This window comes from Glycine soja, chromosome 11, assembly GCF_004193775.1.
Source record: "Glycine soja cultivar W05 chromosome 11, ASM419377v2, whole genome shotgun sequence".
NCBI classification, from domain to species: Eukaryota; Viridiplantae; Streptophyta; class Magnoliopsida; order Fabales; family Fabaceae; genus Glycine; species Glycine soja.
Window position 1 is genome coordinate 52,175,276 of NC_041012.1, and position 27,465 is coordinate 52,202,740.

General features: G+C 33.1%; 2 protein-coding genes, 1 non-coding gene and 1 pseudogene across 5 annotated transcripts; 2 read left to right on the forward strand and 2 right to left on the reverse strand.

The window, feature by feature from the left end:
* Positions 1-5,196: 5,196 nt before the first annotated feature.
* TRNAS-CGA lies at positions 5,197-5,278 on the forward strand. Its single transcript has one exon. It is a non-coding gene; the product is annotated as a tRNA-Ser (tRNA).
* A 123-nt stretch (positions 5,279-5,401) lies between these two features.
* Positions 5,402-7,326, forward strand: LOC114375806 (pentatricopeptide repeat-containing protein At3g02650, mitochondrial-like). The gene has a single exon (XM_028333670.1). The coding sequence runs from the start codon at positions 5,420-5,422 to the stop codon at positions 7,106-7,108; it is 1,689 nt and encodes a 562-aa protein (XP_028189471.1). The 5' UTR covers positions 5,402-5,419; the 3' UTR covers positions 7,109-7,326.
* Positions 7,327-13,294: 5,968 nt separating this feature from the next.
* On the reverse strand, positions 13,295-22,854 carry LOC114373460 (golgin candidate 5-like). 3 transcript variants are annotated; one of them, XM_028330922.1, is made up of 20 exons: positions 22,555-22,854; positions 22,092-22,247; positions 20,857-21,872; positions 20,170-20,241; positions 19,729-19,803; positions 18,940-19,054; positions 17,706-17,767; positions 17,558-17,605; positions 16,880-17,164; positions 16,729-16,788; positions 16,472-16,555; positions 16,314-16,379; positions 16,127-16,225; positions 15,821-16,039; positions 15,122-15,236; positions 14,827-15,047; positions 14,569-14,628; positions 14,373-14,486; positions 13,868-13,942; positions 13,295-13,744 (listed from the first exon to the last, which is right to left on the reverse strand). In XM_028330922.1, exons 2-20 carry the CDS (start codon positions 22,237-22,239, stop codon positions 13,709-13,711), a joined length of 2,970 nt encoding a protein of 989 aa, XP_028186723.1. In that variant the 5' UTR covers positions 22,240-22,247; positions 22,555-22,854; the 3' UTR covers positions 13,295-13,708. The 3 variants fall into 3 exon arrangements, with proteins under 3 accessions (XP_028186723.1, XP_028186725.1, XP_028186724.1); XM_028330924.1 differs by having other exon boundaries at positions 22,092-22,310; XM_028330923.1 differs by having other exon boundaries at positions 22,092-22,313.
* A 485-nt stretch (positions 22,855-23,339) lies between these two features.
* LOC114373461 lies at positions 23,340-25,909 on the reverse strand (annotated as a pseudogene).
* Positions 25,910-27,465: the final 1,556 nt, after the last annotated feature.

The following is a 27,465-nucleotide window of genomic DNA, read 5'->3' on the forward strand; positions in this document are numbered from 1 at the left end:
GGTCGCAGTCACTACCGAGACCCTGGTTAGATATAAAGCAAATATGCTATGATTAATGATGAAGCTATTGCAATATGCTCAATAGAGAACTCAGCCGGGCAAAGATCGAATAACTTATCTTGGAGGGCTAAAAACTAATTTGATTTTTTTTCAATTCGATCGTTCTATTTCATTATTGTGTTATTGCACTAATTCACGAAGGTATTATAAAAATAATAAACAATGATAAATAAATTATACATATAAAAGTTATATTTTTTTCTTATGTAAAGAACTTAATTAATAAACGTCGATATACAAAAATCATTTTTTAAGATGATATACAAAAATCATATTGAGTGTCCATATAATTCCAAGTTAAATTAAGTAGTGATATTTTTAAATTTGGATATGTCATTCAACTTGTCAAGACACTAATTGAAGGTTAATTAATGGTGCAATTGTAATTGAATCTTAATCAAATTGGTATTAATAAAGTAAAAGTCATAATCGAATAATAAATAAAATAACATTAAAAAAGTATAATATCATAACTATATAATACTAAAAACAAAAATAATACAGAATTTTATAGGTTTGGCATTCAAAATACACACAAAAGTTTAAATAAAATATTATGATAAGTTTCAATAATACACAAATATATTCATTAACAATAACAAGTGTCTATATCTAAATAAAAAAAATTAACAAATACTTTACCTTAATTTTTCATTTTTTTAAGTTTCATAATGTTTAGGTCTAAGTTTTAACAATACATAACAATATTCATTAACAAGAACAAGTTTACAACTAAAAAAAATATTTTAGGTTTTTTTGTGAAAAAATTAAAATGGCATTGTATATATTATGTATTTGTCATTGACTTGCTATGACGAACAATTTTTTTTTTATCAATTTTTAAGTTCTTTGAAGAATCTTATATTTTAATTTTTTTGATCATATTTTAGACCAATTTTATAATTTATTTGAACCAAATACTTGAACAGTTTAACGATTATCAGAAAACTTTTAGTAGAATGTTTAACGAAGCAAAAGCTCTCCTAATTTATAATGTATAAAAATTAAATTCAACATCTTGAATAAAAGAAACAGTTTTTTTTGTCACTTCTACTGATAAGTAGGATATGTAAAAACTCAACTAAAAAAAGTACTACGAATAAAAAAAAAATAGTTCTTATGAATATGTTTCTGAAATATATAGGTGGTAATACGAATAATATATATATATATATATATATATATATATATATATATATATATATATATATAAAATAACTTCTATGAAAATACATCATGTACCCTATAAGAAAAATTGTAAAAGAAAAACATTTACAACAACGTTAATTTCCTTACTACATACATGATGTGTTTTCAAACAATAATTAAGGAGTGTTAATTTAATACTTTTTTAACAATTACAGAGAGTTAATGGAGGGATACAAGAAAGAGAAATATCAAGAGAATTTTGACAAAACCTCATTGAATGACAATATAGTTTGCTTAAAAGGTTATTCATGTTGATGACCTTACTACTTTCATTAATAAGAAAAATCAAAGATAATTAATAACAATTCATGTTGATGAAAAAAGACACCTTAATGCAACGAACTTAATTGTTGAGAAAAACTATCATATTGCAACAATAATAGTTGTTTAGAAAAATGATCTAATCTTTATGACTTTGGTTGATGAGAAAGAATGTCTTTCGTAGATAATGCATGGTTTTTAAGACATGTAAGATATGGCAACAACTTTAATGGCTACAATAAATCAATTCTGACAACATAGGCAATCGCAGTGATATTCAAATATTTGCTATAAAACTTTTCGCAACAATAGTTGGCGTAGCAACATGCAACCATAATTTTTTAGCTGAAAAAAGTTGTTTTCTTGACAACATTAGAGCGTTGTAACAAAAAATCAATCCAACAAATTAACTTGCTGGCTCAACATAATAATAATAAAAAAATGGTCAATCTATTAATTTGCAATTATGCGGAGCCTTATACACTCTGTTATATATTTCCTATACCTCTCTTGTATTATCAATTATGTAGTGTTGACATTTCTAATAAAAAAAATATTATCTCTGTTCCATCATAATTATCATGTAAAAGAAAAATATTTATTATAAAATGATTATCGTTTTAATTTTTTAATGTAACATTAATTATATTTTATACTTATATCTCTTATAATATTAATGATAAATAATAAAATTTATATATAAATTAATATGATATAAAATTAATTTTATAAAAATATTATTTTTTATCTATTTATTATTATTTTTATTTGTATAAAATAATCTAAAATGACTATTTTGAAACGGATGAAATTAATCATATTTTTTCTTCTTCTGCTAGTCATATGTTAACTTATTGTGATTGTTATTTTGTTATTCTTTCCCATCGTTCAAATCCCAACGATCTTATTATTATAATCAAAACACAGTAGTATAATGAAAGGCTAATTGAATGGCCAGGCTGGGATAGAGCAAAAAAACCCATAATGATAATTTATTTCTTTGTTAACCATCGTAATTAAGTTCTGCGACTATTTGGTGAGATTTGGAGGTAATTCTGAGAACTGCAAAAGAACATTATTGGTTTATCGTGAGAAAAGTTAGAAAGGAAAAGGAAAGCTCATTACTTGCTACATCAAAGAATATGAAAGGCACAAGTGATGACTTGCACGTTGAGTCAGCTAGAACCGACTGGAGTTGAAACAAACATTTATCATATATATATTGACAAAAAAAAAATGTAATATATAACTCTTTTATTCAAAGTAAAAGATTTCTCTTAAAAATTCTCAGCAAGACAGTACTGTTCTCTCTGAGTTTCCAACAGGAGTTACGTTGTTTCTGCAGCTAAGCCAATACTAAGGTTTTAAATTACTATATATTGCAGTGACGTTGTAATATTAACTGTTGGAGGTTGATGCAGGTGATCAAGTTAGAGTCGACACGAAATGCAATTACCTTAAGTGTGATGTAACAAGCGCACGTTGTAGTGTCAAAGTGTGAGGGTCCCGCAAGGTCCAAGTCGAACAATGTACAAAGTGAAAATGACTCACTCATGCATGCGCTTAATTAAGATTTTTTATTAGATCGATGCATATAGAAATGTATCTCACCTGACCCGTTAATGAAGATTTTTGCAATGTTTTAAGGCTTGGGTTCGTGGACCAGAATTTTCTGGATCCACAATTTAAAACCTTTGTTGGTAGATCACATGACATTAACTAGAACGAAAATAAATCAGAAAAACGAAAAACATGTACGCTTAGAAAAATGTTTATTAATTCTCTGCAAGGTTTCACATTTCTTTTGGTGCAAAGAATCTGCCCCTAGCTTAGTCGTGTGTGATAGAAAAGTATTTTACATATATAAGTCTTTTATATACATATATAACTTGAGCGCAGAAAAACCCATGAAGAAAACCGCCTTCTGATTATGAATTTTATATTTACAGCGACAACCCAATTTCTCAGTGGAAGTTATGTGTTTGGAATCTTTCCGAGTCATAAAAAGACTTTCAAAAGTTGCAATGATGTTGATTTGAGAGCATTATATTTAGACTTCGTGAATGCATTATCTTTTTCATACTATACATATGTTTATGATGAATGGTATATTTGTTTGAATTCAAACGGTTCTGCTGCGAATATATTTAGAATATCAAATGTTAAACTTTTTAATAAAAAAATATATTTAATTTCATAACATTAGTCAAAACAATTGTAATTAACAAAAGGATAATGTAACTCTTCTAAAAAAAGAATAATGTAATTCTAGCAACATCCTCTTATTTTCCATTTATTTAAACATGGAATATATAAGACTTAAATTTAAACAGGCCGGAAAAAAAATTATTTCTCAGATATGAAAATTGATTTTTTTAGTTAGTCCTGCAGTTTAGAAAATTAAAAGGATGTTAATTAAAGAAGAAGAAAAAAACTTCTATCTCTAAAAAGTGAAAAATTTTCTCTCTCTAAAAAGTGGAAAAATTTGTAGCAACTAAGCCATCATTGCATTAAGGTAGTAATGTAAATCCAATCATAGCGAATTGAGAATAGAAGGTGTGGCATATGTTTCTCAGCACACACACAAACCCATGTAAACAGAAAAAAACATCATATGAAAAGTGTTTAAAATGTCATAATCCCAAACCATTACCGTTAGTGTAACTAATCGTGGCAATTAGGAAATTAATACTCCTCTAAAATAACATTTTTATGTTTAAGCTTAATTTTAAAGTAATATCCATTACGAATTTAAGTTAATAAGATCACCATAATCCTAAGGTTGCTAAATTTTAAAGATAAATGCATTCTTTAAAAAATCTAGGTTTTTTTGGTGTTAAAAAACTCTAGCTCATGAAATGAACTTCTAGAATTGCAGCCATTAGTATTTAAAGTAGTGCGTGCGTGGTATAATTAGCAAAAATCTCTCTTAAAGACAATATTGTATTTAAAGTGAGTAAATAAGATTATATTTTTCATTAATTTAATTTAAAGTGAATTTTGATATTAATAAAGCAAAATTTAAAAGTGATGCATACTCGCTTTAAGAGACATGTTCATGGAAACAGGCATAAAAAATCGCTTCAGGTGCAACGCCTATGAGATGTGAATTTAGTCAATTAATCGAATAACCGTAGAAAACAACCCGAATGAATGATATGGCTCCTTTTAAGTAAATAAATCTGTTGTCGTTGATTTGAATTAAAGTCTTCTATAAATCTAACTCATTATAAATTTTGTTTTTTCATCTCATAAATCTCGTCATTAATTTTAGATAGCCTAAATTTTCAAGCTCATATCCAACATTAAAAGAAGGCAAATGATATATATCCGTCCCTTAATTCATAAAATATACCTCCCTTCTCTCTCTTTTTTTAATGATTTTTCTTAAACATCCTTCTTAAAGGATATTTTAGTAATAAAAATAGAAGGGAAGGTATAGTAATTAATTAAGGGAAGTGAATATATCAAAAGCCTTGAAAGAACCAGCCCGGTACTCCGAGGTTGCACTTGCAGATTAGTTTAGTGGGCTTCAGATACAATCTACGTAGTAGGCCTCTTAATCTAATACTCATACCTTGTTGTAATTGCATCAAATCCAAGAGAAGCTACAATCCATGTCGTAAAACATCTTTATCTTTATTGCTTCGAATTTGATCAATAATAGTCGATATGTCCGAGTGGTTAAGGAGACAGACTCGAAATCTGTTGGGCTTTGCCTGCGCAGGTTCGAATCCTGCTGTCGACGGCTTTTTTTCATTTTTCTGAAACTGCATAATTTAAAATTTGTATTTTTCAAGAATTTAATATTTTTATAAAATGACATTATATTTAAGTTGATATATTATGTGTAAAACGCTGTCGTATAAGTTGTGACAAATTAAAGCTCATGCTTTTAGGTTACGCAGTGAAGAAGGCGGAAGAGCATCAAATTAACAACTTCTGGAGAAGAAGAAGAATGTGGACGCGGATACTCGCACGAGCAACACGTGCTGTTGCCGTTGCCGGCAACTATTCACTCATTAATCAACCCATCTCTGACCCTATCTTTCTCAAAATCCCCAAATCAACTTTTCCCCAAATTTTCAATAACCCTCGATTTTTGGTCACCTCCAACCTCGACAATGAGCTCTCACCGGATTCTTCAGTGAACGGCGGTGACAGACAGCTCGCAGAAGAAGAAGAAGGAGGAGGAGGAGGAGACACGTACGAGGTTGATTCCGACACGTTGGAGAGTGTGCTACGTCTTCTCCAAACCAGCGCTGATGGGTCCCTTGAGTCGTGTTTGGATGACATGGATTTGACACTGCACCAGCAATTGGTAACGAAAATAACCGAAACTCCGTTTGTTTTGAGTGAGAATCTGATAAGGTTTTTCTGGTGGGCATGGAGTGAGAGATCATTGGAAGTGACAACCCCAATGGTGGAGTCTCTTGTTTTGGCCATATGTGGAAATGATGATGTGAGGAAGAAGAAAGAGGTGGTGTACTCGTTGTGGGACTTGGTTAAGGAGATTGGAGAGAAGGAGAGTGGACTCCTCAATGTCAGGATTCTCAATGAGTTGATTAGTTCCTTCTCCAGGTTGCGGAAAGGGAAGGCTGCATTGGAGGTGTTTGATAAATTTGAGGCTTTTCACTGTGTGCCCGATGCAGACACTTATTACTTTACAATCGAAGCGCTTTGTCGGCGGCGAGCTTTCGATTGGGCCTGTGGTGTTTGTCAGAAGATGGTTGATGCGCGGACATTGCCTGATGCTGAGAAAGTTGGCGCCATTTTGTCTTGGTTGTGTAAAGGGAAGAAGGCTAAGGAAGCCCATGGAGTGTATGTGGTGGCAACAGAGAAAGGGAAACTGCCACCCGTTAATGTGGTTAGCTTTTTGGTTTTGAAGCTTTGTGGAGAAGATGAAACTGTGAAATCTGCTCTGGAGATCTTGGAGGATATCCCTGAGGAGAAGAGGGAGCGGGCAATAAAGCCGTTTTTGGCGGTTGTCCGGGCCTTGTGTAGGATTAAGGAAGTTGATAAGGCCAAGGAGTTGTTGTTGAAGATGATTGAGAATGGGCCACCGCCTGGGAATGCTGTTTTCAATTTTGTTGTTACGGCGTATTCGAAGGCTGGGGAAATGGGGAAAGCTGTGGAGATGATGAGGTTGATGGAAAGTAGGGGGTTGAGACCAGATGTGTACACTTATACTGTTCTTGCTAGCGCTTATTCAAATGGTGGGGAGATGGAAGAGGCTCAGAAGATCTTGGCAGAAGCAAAAAAGAAGCATGTTAAGTTGGGGCCTGTGATGTTTCACACTCTGATTCGTGGATATTGCAAGTTGGAACAGTTTGATGAGGCTTTGAAGTTATTGGCCGAGATGAAAGATTATGGTGTCCGTCCAAGTGTTAATGAGTATGACAAGTTAATACAGTCTCTCTGCTTGAAGGCTTTGGATTGGGAAATGGCAGAAAAGCTACAGGAGGAAATGAAAGAGAGTGGTTTGCATCTCAAGGGCATCACGAGGGGTTTGATTAGAGCTGTCAAGGAGATGGAGAAGGAGGTTGTGGAGGCTGAGAGCATTACTGCAGTGGTGTAAACATTGTTTGCTCTTTGAGGTTATGTGTGATGTGAGAGGCCTTGTAGTTGTAACTCTTTTCTGATTAGCATACCATTTTGTTAGGAAGTTGCCATCTTAATGCAAAAATAATTGAGTGGAGAAAATTTAAGAAGTGATTGCTGATGTGTTTGATGTCTTTTACATGCATTTTTTTTTCTTCTTTTTATGATATTGAATTAAGTTGGCCATGTTTTATATTCTTCCTTCTTTTGCATAATTCTGTCATGATGGCATCAATATTCTTTTTTATTTCTCATGATGATATGGGATACTGTTGGATAAGAATCAGTTTGCATCCTTCCTCCTTCAGACTCACACATAGACGCACCAAGAAGAAGGCTGTTTACAATTTGAATACATAGATGCAAAAGGCTTAGTTAGTGGCTTACCACATTTGCTGTATTTGGTTGATCGGAATTCTCTTTCAATGAGTAGGTGGTTGATCAGGATTCTGAATCCAAAAGGTTGCTTTGGATTTTGATAGGTTTATTGGAGTCTACTTTGATAGGTTAATTCGAGTCTGTTTAATATTCTTCTGACAATGTGATTGTTCATAGGATATGACTTATAATCTTATCCTTGGTAAAGGCAGATCGAAACATGGTAAAACAGTTTGTTCCTATATATGAAACCAGGCCAATCAAGAACGTGTATGGGATGGATTTTGACCACAGTTTTGGGCTTTGGTTTATTGCCTGCTGGCTGAAGCCAGATCTGATGATTGAGAGTGGTGCTTTCAAAGAACTTCTAGACTATTATAATTTGTTTGGATCAACTAAAATGTTGAGTCTCGAGGGAAAAAATATGACTTTGTCATAGGTAATGACTATTCCAGATATACATGGGTATATTTCCTTGCACATAAACATGAGTATACTTACTGGATAGCTGCAGGTCTTTGACTCTTTATTGAGCAGAAAATTTAGCAAGCAGAAGGTACTAATGATCTTATTTTTTTCAGCTGTAAACCATTTAAATCCACAACAACAAGGTATCTTTGCAACCACCCTTTGGTGCATTTGGAATACTGGAAACAACAAACTTTAGAGAGATGAAGAGCAACCACCCTCGATGGCCATCTCTTGGGCTCTTCAATATCCACACGAATGGAAGACATGTAGGAACTCCAAAGCTTCGCATCCAGCAGTAACTACCTCGCCCAACCTTGCAACTTCGTGGCAACCACCCAGCCAAGGTAGTATTACTTGCAAAGTTAATGCTTCTATATTTGCAAGGGACAATTCTTTTGGTGCTGGAATCTATTTTCGAAACAGTCAAGCACAATTCATCATTGCCAAATTACATTACTTGCATGGTTATGTCAGACCCCAGAAGCAGAATCCTTATCTCTTCTCCAAGCCATGTCTCTTGGGCAGCAGAACTAGGTCTCCAAAAAATCAAGTTTGAGACTGATTTTAAAGTTGTAACTGGTTATTTTTCAAAGCCTTCTATTGGTTCTTCAGATTTCAATGTAAATCTCTCTAAGTGTAGAGCCAAATTATCCTTTGTTCCCAACTTAACGGTGAGTCTCATTAGGAGGCAAACTAATCTTGTAAACCCATACTCTAGCTAGGGAAGCAAGATGTTTGCTAGTCACCAAGTGTTTGACCATATTCCAAATTGTATTTCCCATTTGATTATTAATGAAATGATATAATCTTTTTCCTCTAAAAAATAGGTTAAATATACAATTCAATTTAATTATGCATGTTTATGCATAAGTTAAATTGTACGTTGCTCTATTAGTTCTTTTGTAGTTTTGCATATTTTAAATATTTTCTTAGTAAATATTTTTCAATTGATCAGTTTCATTAAATAAAAGTAAATACATTTAAGATAAAAATCGTGACATCAATTAGATTAAAAGTTGTCATTATTTGACATATGTTTATGTTCATTTTTACTAATAAATAAACTAATAAAATCCAAATAAAAATACTCTAACTCTCTGTTTATCCCATGTATCATACGAGTCAAAATTTAATTACAATAGAAAATCAAGCTGACCCAAACTTATTTCAAATATTTCATGTTTTGAGTACGTGAGGTTTAAATTTAGATAAATGATTTGCTCATAATTTTGTGTTGGATAAGGATAAACAAAAATTCATCCCAACTAGTTTCTCATTTATCCCTATCTAGTTCATCCTCAAGTATTGATTACATTATTTAATATATGTGTCAAAACCTTAAATGTCATATAATTTAGAATAGAGGAAGTATAGTTCATATCATAATATATTAGTTGTAATTACCTTAACAAAAATAATTATGCATTTTTCATCAATGAAAATTACTTTTCTAACATCATTTAGTAATTAAATTTAATAAAAAAATAAATGATGTATAATAATTTGATGTTATTACCTTAATATTTTTTTAAAATATTTAAAATAATACTTATTTTGTTAACTAAAATATACTTATTACAGGTAATTACCATAATTGTTATATTTAATAATTACATTAATTACTTTCATTGTAAAATTTTAAAATATCTAATTATCTTAAAAAAATTAATATCTTAATTAATATATATTGGTCATAATTATCTTAATTAATTCAAATAATTGGAAACATCAATTCAAACCTGCTGTAAACATAAATATTTTACTTTTTAATTTGAAGAATTTATTAAATAAATTTTTTTATACAATAAATATCATGCTAGATAAATAGTATTTTTCTTATACAGCTAGCTAAATAGTGTTAATATATTTTCCTATCATGAAATATTTATCATATAGTTATAGCGAATACAATAAAGCATAATATCTAACAATTATTATAATTACTTTTAATTACTGTATAATTTTCATGCAATCAACTAAATTTATACTTTTTAGTGCAATCAATTTAAAATGCATACATTTGTATATCCAATCACATAAATTAATGAGTCTTAAGAAAACCGTTATCATTCAACAAATTTAAATATGACAAAGTACATTATTATTTTTTAAATATAGTTGTCAATACAACTCAAACTCGTGTAAATCATGCCAATAAAATTTTGGAAAGTTCTAAAATAAATTTTTTATTCATAGCTGTAAAAAAACTTTTTTATTCATTAATAACTAAAATTAATTATTTAAATAATGGTACTCAGTGCAATTTTTAAATTTAATAGAGATTATATAAAGAATAAATATTTTGATATATAAAAAAACATAAATTACATGTAATTATCCTAATTATTGATAAAAAAATATGAAGTAAATAATAAAGTAACAGAAAACCATGTCATAATATAATATGATAACTTAAGAAAACATTATTTTAGATAGATCAAGTTAAATTTCAAGACAGAGACAACACTCATCATAACCATTACCATCATCACACTAATAAACAATAAATAAATTTTGATTAAAAATAGAATAAATTTTAATCATATGGCATTAGTTAATAATAAAAACGTCATACTCAAAAAATAAAGTTAATATTGACGACGTCCTTCGACATCTTTTTCAATTAACAATTAGGGAAAAATCCTGAATGAATCATAGCTTTATCCGGTACTTTGACCCCATAATCCATTGAGAGCACAAGCAGGCATCATTAATAGGTAAATGAAGCTCCCCAGATGACAACCTGAAATGATTTAAATGTTAGAATTACATGCATGGAGTTATATCTAGTAGTGGAAAATTGTTATAAGGATTAGGCCTCACTAAGTTCTCCACCATCTTGTACTTCTGCTATCTGCCCAAATGTTACACAGGGAAAAAATGCTGTCATGACACCAACCAAAATTAAAGGAATATATAATTAGATCAGCCATTCTGTCTGCATATTATATGCTGTATCGGTGAAACAAATGTGGTTGAACAGTAACTAGCTATTGCTCTTAAATATTGTTCTCCAGTCTGAACAATTCAAACAGTAGGACAGTTCATAAAACAGACAAAAAGTGTAGCAACGCTTAAAGCAAATATATATTAAGATTTCCATGTGCTTATAAAAAAACCATTTTAAATTGACATTACAAAAATTACGGACAAATGCAGTTGATTTAACTGAATTGTGTCACACAAGCATAAAAAATTGTGGCTGTAGACCGCAATTTAAAACTATATATTTAATAAGGTTTAAGCTGTTGCATATGCAACCTGAACTATTTGTGAATATATATTCTGTCAAACTCATAGCATGAAGCCAAAAAATTTGCTCGAATAAGCATCAACTCAACTCTGTTCTTCATACAGAAATTGCTTACGGAAGACTGACCCATAAGACTCCCATCTAGGTCGTGCTATCCACTGAAGATTGAGTCATAGTAATGTCAAACAATATTATATATTTATATTTTAGATTATAGAACGTACTTTAGTACATTTTCTGTAAAAAAAAAGTACTTAGTACAGTTGTAAGCCTTTTTAGAGGCTATAATATTCTAGCCTTGGAATGAAGAACAACCTCCCGTACTAAATTTTTGTACAGAAAAGGAAAGACTCGTATCTCATAGTATTGGAAGTGCTACAACTTTCATTGTTATCTTTTGAGCAGAAGTTTAAACAAGTAATCTAACTGTATAACTCATTTAAAGGAATCAAACTAGAGTAGATATTACCATTTGTCTGATTCTCATGACAGTCAAATAGTCCAGTGCTCCATGGATTCCCTATTTGCGGAATCGTATCAGCTTCATAACTTGGAGCAATTAAACCAATGGGTTCATTCTGTTGAATTTTCTGATCCTCAGTGGCCTGCATCTCGCCTTCTTTTTTTTTTTAATAAAAGTTGTGGCAAATAGGCCAACAATGAATGAAGCCTAGAATTAAACCAATAGCAGAATCAGCTTCTTCTTCTTCTTTAAATACTGCTAGACTTATAAAGCTACAGCGTTTGGTGATACAATATATTTTCAAAAGAAGGAATATTGGAATTTGTAAGGCCACAATTAAGAGTTGTGATGAAAATAATGTACTAGTTGACTGATTAATGTTTCTTAATCTTCGATGCCAGAATTAAGAGTTGCCCGCAAGGTTAAAGCATGGCCTCCTTCTCTTTTAGGGTCAACTTCAGAGCCATAATGTGAATCTGCATGTACTTGATATAAGTCGTTATTCCCGCGGATTGCCAACGTATCAGTCTTTCAACCCTTAAACTGAATTGCGTGCCAATATGTCTTAATTTCAAGCCACTCATTAGGTATTAGGTATAGTTATAAACATCTATCCTAATATATAACTGAAGCGTGAAAAGTATCGTGTTACCTTTCCTCATGTTTTACCTTTTTAAAATATAATCATTCTCATATTTTTCTTTTATAATTTTTTTAACTCTTCTCACCATACTTAATTACTAAATAATTTTCACACTCAATTTTATCACTCACATTAACTTTAATCTTATAAATATATTTTCAACTTGATCCATCATTCATCTTTTCTTTTTTGTTAAACTCTTGGTCAAAATACACTGATCACAACAAGAAAAAGACCATTTAAATTCGTCGGTAAATTAACATTATCAACGAATATTTACTCACAAATTAGGACTCAACGAAACTTTAAATTTATTGACAGATATTACCGATAGAGTATTTCCGTCAGTAGTATATTAATTTTACCAACGAAAATTATTGACAGATATATCTCTGCAAGTATTTACCAACAGATTTATATTCAATTGAAATTTATATTTCCGCCAGATTTTTCCGTCTGTAATAAATCCGTGGGTAATATGTAAAAAACTGCAGGTACCAATAAAAATGAAAAAAAAAATCCAAACATTTTTAAATTTATATGGTTATATACAATATCAAGTTTCATCGATACGTTTAAGATTAAATTTTGCAATTAACTACAAGCATATTAAATTTATAGAACCTGATAAAAAATATTAAATTTATATAACCCATAAGTAAATGATGAAAATATTAATAATCAAATAATCAATAGTTTGATTTTTTTTTGTTACATTTTTAGTTTGATATAATAAGTTTATATCAAATAATATATATGTTTGGATGCGCACGTATGTGTTATTCGTAACATGTCACTTAGTATTTTTTTTTTAAAAAAAAATCTAACACAATGTCAAATGATACTCATGCATTGGGCATATGAAAAAAATTCAAGAAACTCTTATTCAGATAAAATCAGAATATTAATTTATCATGGGGTAAATTTTATATAATTCTTAATAATAAACCCAAAATTTCAAATAAAACACATATAAAATTCATTCAACAAAAAAAAAAAAATAGCATCCAAGAGAAAACTCGTTTTACGTTACACACTTGGGGAGGAAAAAAACCCTATATTGTCAACAGACTCAGCCAGAATATTCTTTGGATCTCTCCAAGCATGAATACGTATAAAAAAACTGACTATACAACATTCCCTTAACAAGGGTGACTATCCGTATCTGTTGCCCAGGCAAACAAAATATATATCTGCCGATGGAAACCTGAAGAAATCATTCTTCAGAGGCTGAAGGCACTATTCTCCAATATATTATTACTGTGCCAATGTACATCACACGCAGCCCAGAGACATTGTCATGGTCATCTCAAATATTTATTGAACACTACACTTTTCGTTCCCCAAGCCAGCCATTTCTTCAGCCAAACTAGTCGCTACCCATTGATGGACCCATAGTCTGGATCTGTGAAAAGGTGCATCAAGGTTATGAACTAAAACATGGAATAAAATAAGGCTAAGCATTTTGTGAAAAGTGAGAAAAAGATAACTAGGGCATCTAAGTAGCAAGAGATCCTGCTTAGAATACCTTATTAACGAGCAAGTTCACTTGTTCTCTGTACATTTCCTTCAAGTCTACAATATCCGCACGAAGTTCCTCCAGCTAAACACATTGAAAATTTATAATTTTTCTATTATATATCTTAATAAATAAAAGGAAACATCACAGTTTCGATAGATCAAAGTCTTAGGCCTTGTTATAACTAAGTCTACAAATTATTTTCTTTTCTCTTTCGCTACTTTTTGTATTCAGGGCCTAGCTTGTCTAGTGTTTTTCTTTTGATTTCTCAGATTTTCTGGAAGAAAGAGAGCAATTCAGTTGTGCCATACTCTCATCTGGGCTCTAAAGTATTTCAAACACAAGAAAATTTATAAGGCAAACAAACTAAGAATGAGTTCCTCTACAAGTTTATAGGATTGCAGTGATTTCCTTACAGGGAATAGGCAGACCAGTAGGCCAGGAATCCAAAACCAAATTATGTCTAAGATATTAGTCCTAGAAAGAAAGCAAACGTTGGCAAATTGAGAATTACCTCTTCATCACGTTCACCCATCAATTCCAAAGCAGCAGAGTGCCTCCTTCTTAGTGCTTCTAGCTCTGATCGTAAGCCAGGTAATACAGCAGCCTCCCCACGCAACTTCTCACACTGCAATGTGGATATGATATGCATGTCATGAATAATGACAAGGAATGAGACCAGCAAGTACTAAACAGGAAGCAAAATTCACCTGTTCTGTCATTTTGACCAACTCATCAGCAAGAGAATCGCGAATAGATTCCAGTGATGCCTGGAATTTTTATTATTAAAAAAGTCATCATTGTATCCCAAATAATAGATTCATCTAGATCACTGTCCTATGATCCTACAGCTTAATATAAATTATAAACATTATGATATGTTGTTCTCAATGACAATAAATAGTTGAGCCATGAACTGGAAGTTATGGTACCAAATATTTACAGGGAATGAAGACAATGAATCATACCAGGCGTGACATGTATGAAGCAAGTTCACCCTCCTTCTGACGAAGTGCAGCTTCAAAAGAACTGGGTGTCATGCTTTTCACATAGTAAGGACTCATGTTTAATTCTCCTGGGTTTCTCCTCTCAGATATACCATCAGAGGAGTCCAACGATGCTTGCAGAAAGTGGCTTTCTTCCAAGCTTCCCAGGGAGCTTGCACTAGAGAGTTTCCGAGACAGGTTCCCTACATAAAGAATATTATAGAATTTATCACAGATAACTCAGCTAAGTGATGTAAAGAGAAGCAGAGCATCACACCATTCTCAAAAGCAGAATTTAGCTTTGTAGTAGGAGTTTGATCTGATAATGGTGCAGATTGAGCACGTACAGTCTTCTCCAGCTCTGATCGAGCAGCCTTTTCTTTTTCTATCTCCTGGAAAAAATGAAGAGTCGGGAACTTGAAAAAAAAATCACCAAGGTTCTAACAAGATAGATGGAATTTAATACACCCTTGCAAGCAATACTATACCTCATTTTTTTATGCATTGTTTCTTTTCCATAATTTGCCCAAAATATCTACATCAGCTCGCTATCATATTTAATTCACTCTGTTTAATATTCTGATTCTATTAATAATTACAGTTTATAGGGACATTATCTTTGATTTAGAGGAAACAGAATATCCTCTACAATTGATGTAATTATCCTATATAAACATGCATCCATTGTGTACTCTGATACACAGTTTTCACTCAATTTCCCTTTGTTTCTACTATTATAACACACTCAAACATATAATGTTAAAAAATCCACAATAAAAAGCAAGTTGAATTTCTTTTATAAAATTTGTACAGAAAAATTCATGCAGCATGAAACCAAATTTCTCCCTTTGGCTGGTTCATTCCATTACACACATAAAATGAGAAATGAAAGAAAATTTAATGGGAGGTGAAACCAAGAGCTTCATGTAACATGTTTAACAATGCTATGTTTGAAATCCATAATCAAAAGTTCTACCTGCTGAAGATGTTCCCTTTGCATCAATGCCTCCTGTAACTCTTGCTTGTATTTCTGTCTAATGTCTCTAATCTCTTCCTCAAGCTGTCTCACACGACCTTCTTGAGTGTCAGCTTCCTCCTTTGCTGCAAGATATTCCTGCCTGCTTTCAGCTGCCCTTTGTCTCTCCTTTTCAAGGGTCCTACTTAACTGAGTCTGTTCTGCTCTAAGACATGAAATCTGTAATTCATTGTTAAAGAACAAAGTAAGTCATTTATACAAAAAATTGCCATTAAAGACATGATTTCACTTGAGAAATTACAGAACCTGAGCCTCAAGGACATTAATTCGAGATAAGGTCTGAGATAAGCGTTCATTCACAGATCGCTCTCTCTCCTCTGCAGTTGCAGCTTTAGCCTCTGCTTCCTGTAGGATCCATAGGAAAAGATGAAGAAATACAATAATATTCGGTGGGAAAGTTTCTAGAATTGAAATCAGAAAGTATTCAAGAGACCTGAAGTCGAGAATTAAGAGTTCTTTCAACAGCAGCCCAAGCTTCAGCTTTTCTGGCATTTGTTTCCTGTTATAAGGTCAATACTAGTCTAGTACAGATCCCATGTGGCAAAACAAAAAACAGAAGGAAGAGTAACTCTGAATCATATGTGTATTAACCTGCATGGCTTCAATTTGCCTTAAAAGCGGCCTTGTGGATTCTGGAACTTGCGTAATCAGTTCCTCACACCGTCTTTCACTTGCCTAGAGAAATCCATCCAAATTATAAAAACTACCAAAAACACAAATAAAGTTCCTAAAACTTATTTATAACATTCTCAGAAAGTAAAACAATTTATAACACAAATAAAGTTGCTAAAACTTATTTATAACATTCTCAGAAAGTAAAACAATTGAATGACAAGCAGAGAGCAGACCTGGTAACGTTTTTGAAGATCCTCAATGTCTCTGCGAAGCATGTCTTCTTTGAAGACTGCCTGAAAATGGATGAAGAAAACATTAAAACTGAAAAATAACATCCTGAGAAAGTCAACTCAGTTAAAAAATGACACAAAATACAAAAGAAACCTGTTGTTCCTTTCTACTTAATGTTTGCCTCAATTCTTCAAGTGCCTGGACTAGCATAGATTCACGTTCCTCAGCTTCTCTCAGACGACTCTCTAGTTCAGTTCTTGCTTCATTGTTCGCACGAGCCTCTGCTAATGCTTCAGCTTCCTTAGCAGCAGCCAAAGCATTCGTATAATATTCTTTCTGTGCTGCAATTTCATTTTGATGTTTTTCTATTGTTTCTTGCAACAACTTCTCTGTAGCTGTCTTGTCCCTCTTGATACTTTCTACTTTATTCTCTTCTACCTGGATTGCATTACATTAACCAAAGCAGTTTCAATTAAAAGTACTAGCAAATACGAGGATTGTCAACCCATGCTACTCCAAAAAAGAATGACACTTTCAATGATATAGAGAATTGTCCACGACTCTATAGGTAGCAGACAACAATAAACCATAAATTCCCCTTCAAAATAATATTAAATTTAAATTACAAAAATTAAGATGGCACTTTTATAATCAAACTATATTATGAAGAAAATCTTTAGCAAAAAGATAAACAACCTGAACAAGTGAACCCAAACAGTAATGGTATGCGTATACCTAGATTCCATGTCATGACGAGTGAAGAGAATTCATTCAAAAAAAATTGCCAGCAAATCATAACTTCCAATAATGCTTTCAGAATAATTCCATTACCTGAAGTTTAGTAGTCAAACCTTTCTTCTCCTCCTCAAAATCTCTAATCTAGCTTTCATAAAAAAAAAGTAATCAAGAGATTTATTACAATATGTAGGGGTTGAAAAGGTTGAAGATAGCAGGAAAATACAACAAATAGTCTGCATACCTGAGCCCTTAGTTTCCTAATTGTGGATTCTTGAGCAGCCTGTTTTTTGGAAAGCTCTTCACCTGAGATGAGAGACAGTCTAATAAGGGCCTCTATAATCTCCAATAATTAAACCACTACCATGGTTCAATAGAGAAACTATTTAATTACAACAGAAAAACCCTTATGAAATTATTAATTTTCCAACCAAAGCAATGAACAGTAACAGTTCACATACAAAATTTATAATGTAACATCAGCCTTCCTGAATTTTACCCTCTTGCTCTCCTATAAACATTGTCCAAACCTTTCCACAGCCAAACAATAAAGGTATACAAGTGTGCTGGAGTGTGCCTCAGATGTCTATTTAAGGGAAATAATAAAATCACTAAGCAAAAATTTGAAACTACATTTAATCAAAATACTTTTTTTCTATAATCTTAGATCCCAAGCTGAAGTGTCCAGCCAACAAGATCTCACTTTTCAATTCCAATCTTGAACATGCCAAAGTAGAAGTCACAAGTCACAACAAGTCAACAATTGCATTAATTAAATACTTTTACCTTCCTCAAGTGTAAAAACTGGAAAGGCAAAAATCAGTATGCAAGATGCATCTACTTACAACCTTGCAAAACATTCTATGCCATGGCACCTATGGATGCCTATATATTTCATACTTCTTTGTGCTATGAAGAGCCAAGTTTATATCAAACTAGGCATTAATGGAAGCACCTCCAACAGAATTGTTCCAAACCCAAGTAGAATTGACATGCTGAATTCCCCACAAAACAGAAGCCACATAATCTGACATGCTCTAGATACCAGATTTTATAACAATTGTCAATTGACATCTACATGTTTGGACTAAGTTATAAACACATGACATTGAATAGAAACCCCCACACCCATCAATTTCCATCACCAAACCAAGTGCAATTCCATCAAGGGAACCTCAAAGAATATCTTTCCTGAAGCAAATTAAAGTGAATGATTAGAATTTTCAACACAGATGAAGAAACTTGATATATTAATACATAAGAAAATTGTAAGAGTAAAGGTGTTGACAAAGCATTTATTACTCTAATAAATATGAAGAATTTAGCACTATGGTTTTTGTCCCTTTAAACTTAGGTTGCATATATCTAAAAGGACTGTCCATATAATCAAACCCAAAGAGACATTAATAAAAAAAATGATTCTGTATCCATCAAAGCCTGGATGATACAAATTTAGGTTTGATTTCAGAATGCACTACCTTCTGCCATAACTTGATTAATTATTTCATCCTTTTCTTTCAAGAGAGCAGCTGCATCACTTTTTTTATTCTGCTCTCGGCGGAGTGTATCCCTTTCCTTAGTGAGAGCATAAACCTGCAATTAAACACCAAAAACACATAAAATCCCATAACAGCTGTAGCTCAAATGAGGTAGCATACACTTCAAAACATATACATAATGCCTAATAATCTTCTTTGATAAATCACATTCTTCAAAATTCAAGATGAATTTCCATTTTCCAACACCAATCTCCAATGCTTTAGATGCTAATGTTCTAATATTGAAATTATAATACATTCACTTTGCTTCCATGGGAACTTCATTTTTATCTGATGCACTAATATTGCAAGAATTTGATTGGTATCCACACAAAATGGAACAGCAATATCAAATCATAGCTCATGCATCGCCTCACAATAAAGCATATGAGGAATCCCTTTAGTTTTTAAGACAAAAGAGAAATTGGATCTTCATCCTCAAAAGAAAGACACACACTGCAGCCTATATGGCATCTATGCTAGCTATGCACTTATATGAAAAAAATCATGAGAACATCTGAAATGCAAACTATGCATGCAAAGGAAAAAATGTGAACCTTGATAGTACTTCTGTCATTTGTGCCATAGGTTAGATTCTATGGTGAAATAGTCAACCAGAAGTTCATTGTATAGACTAAACACACTATACACAATTTTTCAATTATGCATCTGAGTTAAATTACTGATAATTAAGCATAAAAAAAAAATAAGATTTACGAAAAGTGATACCTTTCTCTCAAGAGTTGCAACTCTCTGATGGTATTCCTCTCGCAAAGACTCAACTTCTGCCTCATTGGATTTTCTCTGTTCCACAATTATCAGCAATGAAATAAATGGGATGCAGGAACAAGCAACACAGCAAAGAAAAGAAAAAAGAGAAATAGAAGTAGGGAGGAACAGTAACACATGCTAATTAGCTTACAAAAACACCAAAGAATTTTCATAGAAAGATGTACAAAGGAAAACTGATACATCATACATAGTATACAACAGGAAATATCCAGAAAATTACAAAATAGTAGACAACATGCAAGGTCACAAGAACATCTAAACAATACGTGTAAACAAAAAAAAAATCACAAAGACTGGAAAGGTTCAAGAGGTAAAAATAAAAGGCTGTATTAAATCAAAACATGACACTAGCTACTAGGTAATGAAAAAATAATATACCTTGAAATCCTCAATCACAGCTTTCAATTGTTCATTTTCATTCATCAATTTTGCAATCTCATCAGCTTTAGCCTGCAAAGAGAACCAATATTAAGAAAATGTAATAATATATGCAACAATATAATGGCCACAAAAAAAAAACAGCATATAGAAGAGTAGCATAATTAGAAAAAATATGCAACTTCTTGAATATATTGAGTTGAGACATTAAATCAAATGACCTTAAGCCATGAATGAAAATTGGAAGATTGTAGCTGATTATAGCTAAAGAATAGTTTTCATACAAAAAATTCTGGGCATTTAGAAAAAATAATTAATATGCATCACAAATGCTTTTGTTGCTGATAATAAAAAGAAACAATTTGTGATGTACACTTCTCAATTAGTCCATAATGGACAAAGAAAAATTATTTATGACAAAGTGAATCAGAAACTTAACTTGCACCACCTAATGATCTTCATGATCTTTGTTTTACATAAGAGAAGCTTGGCATAATATTTTGTCCAAGAAAAAAAAACTTAGTTCCACAAACCCTTAGGCCCTAACCAAGACAAAAAGTACAACAGACCAACAAAAAGGCTACCTATAGACCATGTAGCTCTTAGATCTTGTTATATTTTGAGATCTTGCAACAATAATACAAAGAGTTTGTTTCTGCCATGAAAACAAGCCCTAAAATGAAATACCTGAGCTTGTTTTGCAGCACCTTGCAGTGCAGCTTCCATCATTTTTATCTCCCTTTTCACCCTCTCTAGTTCAAGCATGGAACCTGAGTCAGACATAGTTCTTTCAGAACTCAAATGATGCTCTTTCATATCAGTTTCAACATCATGGGCAAAGTGCTCCCTTTCATTTTCTTTTGCAGATGTTTCATTTTCAGGTGAAAACATATCAGTTACCACCTTAGAAGATTCATTTGGTGGAGTAACACTGGACAAGTGTTCAATATTTGATTGATCAGTGTTATTGGTTTCCTCAGAAGCCACTGATTGGAGAACAGAAGTGTCAGTATCATCTCCTTTCTCACTATCAGTTGATGCTTTGGGTTGAACAGAAGAAATTCTCTTTTCACTTTCTTCTGCTTGGACCCTCTCTTCTGCTTTACTCTCCTCTTTTGTCTCAACTTGAGAATTTTCATGCCCATCACTAATGTCATGTGATTCATCAGACTCCCTAGTAACACCCTCAACTACATTGTCCCCAAGATTAGAAGGCATAAATTGCACTGACACTGGACTCCCAGAGGTTCCCGGATCAGCAATCTCTTTCTCTTGAGAATGTTCCACAGAATCTGAACTCTCAAACTTCTCAACAGGGGATTCAGGCAATTCAACAGGCAACTCCAGTAAATGGTTTTCCTCCTTTCCATGATCCAAGTTCTGTGCAACTGTTCCATCCACTGACTCTGTATGCTCGCCATCTTCTTCTTCCTTAAGAACTTTATTTTCTTCTTTTGTTGTGTTTTCTTCAGCTTCCATATGGACTGTGTTATCAGTTTCAAGGGCATTGCTTCCCTCAGCCACAGATGTATGATCCAGAGACTCGGGCTGTTCCAGTGACTTCTCCATTTCAGAGTCTTGTTGAGAGGATTCGTCTTTTTCAGACATTTCCTCAGTAGTTTCCTCACTTTTGTTCCCCATAAAAGAGATGACGGGATTAAATAGGGTTTTCCTGTCAGCAGGTATAGGCCATGATCCGGCATCTGGAATACAAAAGAAGAAAAAAGGACATGGCTCCAATCAGTGTCAAAACTGAAAACTACCCACACAGATAACACACATCCCATCCAACAATTAAAGACTAAAATCTCACGGCAGTTAATGAACTTTGCATCTACCTCCCAAAATCGTAAAATCGCACACGGGGGAGAAATCCATTCAGAAAAGAAAGAGAAGTAATAGGAAGTACTGAAATTAATCACCTTCATTGCTGGATTCACCCTTCTCTTCGAATCCAAGAGCAGAATCAAAATTCTTCTCAATATTCTTCACACTCTCCTGAAGCTTATTGACGGCTCCTGCCAAATCAGGGAAGTTCCCCCATGTATTTTTCCCACTAAACCACGCCATCGCGAAAGCTAGAAACCAAAACAAAGCCGAACCGTGATGCACATTAGCAACTCAAAACGCCACCTCAATTCCTACTATATTTCGATTTCAGATCCCAGAAAAAAAAAACATCAAAAATGCAACAACAGATAAGTTTCTATTGAAAAAGAAAATACGGTCGAGTTCAATTCATGAACCACACCACACCGACATACAATTATGCATCTAAACGCCGAATGGAGAGATAAAAAAGGGAAATGAGAGGTAAATCTGAAATCGGATAATAGTAAGATGAATGCAGAGTTGGTGAAGGGAAGAGATCAATGCGACGCGAACCTTAATGGATCCGTTGGATTCAGGAATCAAATCGTGGACGTGGCTTTCGAAGTGGTGGAGCTCATAATTGAATTATGGTGAAGCTTCACCAATACAATAAAAAGGAAAAGAAACAAAAGTTGTTGTTGGTGAAAGGAAAGAAAACGTGAAGGCGGGAATGAAGGTTCGGTTTGATGAGCTCTGCAAAAGTAATATACTATGCGAGGGATGACGGATCCTCCTCCAACGCTATTCTAATTCTAACGCTTTCCTTTCCTCGCCTCCCGCGTTCAGTTGGGGACGAAACCAACACTGTCCTTTTTATGTCTACATCTCTTTCTTTTAGAAATTATTTTGGCTTAAGCAGGGTAAGGGTAATTTTTTTGGCTGAACCATGGCCAAAATCAAAAATTAATATCTTAAGATACTAATATTCATTTAAGGATTAATCTTTCCTAATAGAATAAGAGTAATTTATCAAGGAAATATTATTCAATATGTGAACAGCATGTGTGAGAATATTTTTGAATGTAGAATAAATTTTTGAATATATAAAAATGGAAAACACTAATTCCCGTTTGAGAATATTTTTGAGATATGATTCTGAGTCTCGTTCTTAAACATAAATTACATTTCATTCCAATTTTAAGGAACCCTGTTTAAGAGATTGGGATTTGGGTGTAGTATAATATGTTAAAACAGAAACGGGAGTGTTATTTATCCTTCTTTTAGTACAATGAGAGACCTGAAAAATAAATATGAAAACCAAAAACACAAGCCAAAACAAATAACTCCCTAAACAGAACTTTCTTAGGCCAAATTAAGTCTGATGGATTATAAAACCTAACGAATATAATATGATTTTAAAAATACCTGCTGAAGGTAACGTTTGTAAGAAAAGCGTAATGATCATCAATGTTACACTGGCTATGCTGGTAAATTTATTTTGCACAATTAAATTACTCTTCAAAGATGAGACTCTACTATTAGCATGGAGTAAATTCTAGCCACTGAAATTATAAATACCGACTACTTCCATCCCTAATGTTACAAAATCATCAATTTACTTTAGTTAAAAGATTGTAGTGAAAGAACTTGGAGTGAATGATATTTTTGTATAGTTAAGATAAGCTTCTTCACCAATAATCACCACATGAACACAGTCCATGCCTAAAATGATGATAGCGATTGACGTTCTCACAGCTATCTCCCTCTTCGTGATTTTTGAGATGAACTTGGTAGCATAATGGCAATCCTCACAAATTCGGAGATTCTTTGTTATCAAAAGCCTGGTTCCTGGCAATGTACTTATGAGTCCAAATGCAATAGCTAGTCTCTTTCGCTGTGACTGCACACCATGTCTGTCTTCTCATCTTCCTCCACATCATGGAAGACAGATCCTGTATCTGGAACATACCCAGCTTCTCACATTAGTCCTGCTAATCTCTTCAACTCTGCATATATTGCACCAGAATTTGGGTGCGAAACATCTCCAGAAAGAAATGCATAGACCCTGTTCTTTACTTCAATCCAGCTACAAGCAATGTTTTTCTTTATTCCTTTATCTATCATTAACTGCCTCAATCTAGCAACTCCTTCCCACTTACCTGATTGAGCAAACAAGTTAGCCAAAATCGCATAATTGCCAGAGTCATCGGGTTCAAGTTCAGTTAGTTTCTCGAAAGCCACCTCTGCCAACCCCACATTTCCATGGGTTTTGCATGAATTCAGCAAAGCACCCCATACACCAGAATCTGGCATTACATCCATTTGTCTTATAAGATCATATGCCTCATCAAGTTGACCACAGTGACCAAGGAGATCAACCATGCATGTGTAGTGTTGAACAGTGGGATTGATCTTGTAATCCCTCGCCATCAAGTTATACAATGCTCACCCTTCGTCGAGCAAATGCCCTTGGCTGCAAGCTGCAAGCTGCAAGAACACCAACAAAGATTATATGATCTGGCTGAGCCTCTTTCATCATTCTCTCAAACAAGTTCAAAGCTTCAACAGCAAGACCATGCATCGCGTAGCCAGTAATAATTGCATTCCAAGATACAACCCTTTTCTCCCTAAGCTGCTCGAAAAAGACACAGGCAACTTTCACGGAACCACATTTTACATACATGTCTATCAAAGCAGTTTTGACCTTGTCATTGTATTGAAATCCATGTCTCCAACCAAATCCATGGATCTCCCTCCCAAGAGGAAGACAGGCAATGTCAGCTGAAGATAAAATCATAGTGACTAGAATAGCCTAGGTGGGTTTTACACCCATTGCCGCCATCTCATGGCATGGAGAAAGCGATTCATCAGGGTGTCCATTCTGAGTATAAGCTGCCAGAATGGAGTTCCATCACACAGCATCTCTCTCGACAATCTTATCAAACACGTGACGTGCATCCACCACGCAACCACACTTGGCATACATGTCAACAAGACCTGCACCCACAAACACATCCCTTTCCCACCCAGATCGTATCACAAGCTCGTGAATGATCCTTCCCTCTCCAATTGTGGAGAGCGCTGAGCATGCTTTGAGAACAAATGGGAGAGTGAAATTATCGGGCTTGAGCCCATACTCAAGCATCTGATGGTAGAGTGAAATGGCAGCCTCATGGGGCCCGTTCCACGCATAAGCCCGAATCAAGACGTTCCACAGAAACAAATTCCCTTTGGGAATTTTGTCGAACAGGTGATGGGCATTCCACAGAGAGTTGCAGACGCTGTAAAAATCGACAACTTTAGTGGCCAAATCTAGATTGTAAGCAATACCCAATTGGCACAATCGGGCGTGGAGTTGTTTCCCGGGCTCTAACGCCTTTGCAGCGATACAAGAGTCGAGTAGTGAAGCGTAATGGTAGTGATTGGATGGTGATGAAGGGAATGAATCCACATTGTGCCAAGGGATTTGTTGTGTGGCAAATGAGTGGTACGACACTTGAGGTTGAGGTAGGAAATAGGGTGGGGAAACGGGGAAGAGGTTCAGAGAGAATGAAAGTATAGAGAGAATTCTTGAGGTTTCTTGCGTCTTCCTAATGGAAGAGAAAGACATTTGATTTCTCAGAGAAAAATGCAACATTCATTTCGAGTCGTTTGGCAAATGCCTTGTTACATTACAGGCACATATCTACCTTTTGTAATTTCTCTGTAGCACATTTGTGCATGGCGCTCTCTACATAATTACATCACATTTGGGTATCGTTGAAACCATAAAGGTGGATATGATTAGTCCTCAGATTAATTTTTTTTCAAGAGATTAGTCCTCAAATTAACAAATTGAGAAAATAATCCCATTAAATCTTGAACAATAACATAAAAGCATTATTGTAAACACTCAATCTTGAAAAATATCAACATCACTACTCCATTGTTGAACAATAGACTCATAAGTCATAACAATGAATCTAATACACCCATTTTATATCAACATGTTTTTTCCTCTTATTTTAAATATCTGGGTGTATTGTAATTAATAGGTAAGATCAAAGTGTCAATCTAATTAGAATTTTTGCTCCTATTGTAATACTTTTTGAATCACTAATTTTTTTTTTCTGTACAGTTGCAGAGATAAGAATCAAACTTAAGTCCCCATACAATTGATTGGTGGCTCAAGCTCCTTAACTTAAGTAGTTTTGGTCCATAAATCTTTTTACAGCTGTCTTTTACCCAATTTATAGCAAAGATGTGATTAAGCTCAAATTTATATTGAAGAAAATTTTGTTTGGACTAATATGTAGAACAATACAAGTTAAAGCTTCTTTGAATATCTAAACAATACAAGAATCAAATTGATTCACTTTGTATTTGTCGCTTGAATTAACTTGTTTCAGTTTTTTATTCACATAATCTTTTCTCTCGTAAAAAAACATTTTATTATCAAATCACATGCATCATAATAGGATAAATCAGCAACATTAAATGTGGTACTAACATTCTACTATTAGATAACATTTATCTTGTATGAATTATCCCTTGTCATGTGAATTTGAGATGGACATTTTCCTCTTGGAGTCAATTTGGATTTTGAGTTAGATTTTTTATTTATTGAATTCAATATAATAAATTAATACCCCTTAATTTGTGTTTTATTTCACACATGAAGTTGAATAAACTTGAACTGCAGTTTTTTTATTGACTTTTTTTAAAAATTATTCAGTAAATTCTTGAATTATTTGTAAATTTTTAAATAAGTACCTAAGCTTTTTTTTAATTGGATAATTGGTTATGTAATTTTTTAATTGAGTTTCAATGGTTTCTAAAACTGTGACAATTTTTTTTAACAGTTTTAAATTGCCAAAAAGTTATCACAAAAAACCTAGTTTTTAGTTAAGGGACCATTAAAAAAAAGTTTAGAACCTACTTGAAAATTTGCAAAAAAAATTAAAAGAATTATCAAATATATCACAAGGTTTATAATAACCAAAACACATTTCCAATCAATTAATTTAGACTCTTTATAAATATGTTACTTTAATTCCTTTGTAGTAATATATTTGTCATTCTTATGTTGAAATTAAGTTATTTAATACTTAATAGTTTACTTATATTTAAAATTTCAAAGGATTAGAAATGGAACTGAAGTGTTATAATGACCAAGATTCGCCAAGAAATCAGTAGCTCTGTTAGCTTCACGGTCAATATTGGAGATAGTAACCCTCCAATTTGGACCAACCATGGAGGATTTAATTTCTGATACTTCGCTATTAATTTATTTTGAACTCAGGAAATAATTTGAATCTAAATATTTGAGTCTGTCAAAGTTTCAAATTGAATAAGAACAAATATAATTCATTGCAACTCATTTTCACAAACGTCAAACGCCCTCCAACGAGATGAAGATATTGGGAAGTGAAAATTTTTAGTATTTTGCTAATTTTTTCTTAATAAAAAAGGTGGCCCAGCCCATCCAGATGAGTTTGGTCAGTA

Excerpts from the sequence above, each read along its gene's own strand:
- LOC114375806 (XM_028333670.1), top strand. The coding sequence starts at position 5,420 with ATGCTTTTAGGTTACGCAGTGAAGAAGGCGGAAGAGCATCAAATTAAC.
- LOC114373460 (XM_028330922.1), bottom strand. The coding sequence starts at position 22,239 with ATGGCGTGGTTTAGTGGGAAAAATACATGGGGGAACTTCCCTGATTTG. Across the intron at positions 20,242-20,856 it reads GTGCTGCAAAACAAGCTCAG|GCTAAAGCTGATGAGATTGC; the intron begins GTATTTCATTTT and ends TTCTCTTTGCAG. Across the intron at positions 16,556-16,728 it reads ATCTTCAAAAACGTTACCAG|GCAAGTGAAAGACGGTGTGA; the intron begins GTCTGCTCTCTG and ends GGATTTCTCTAG.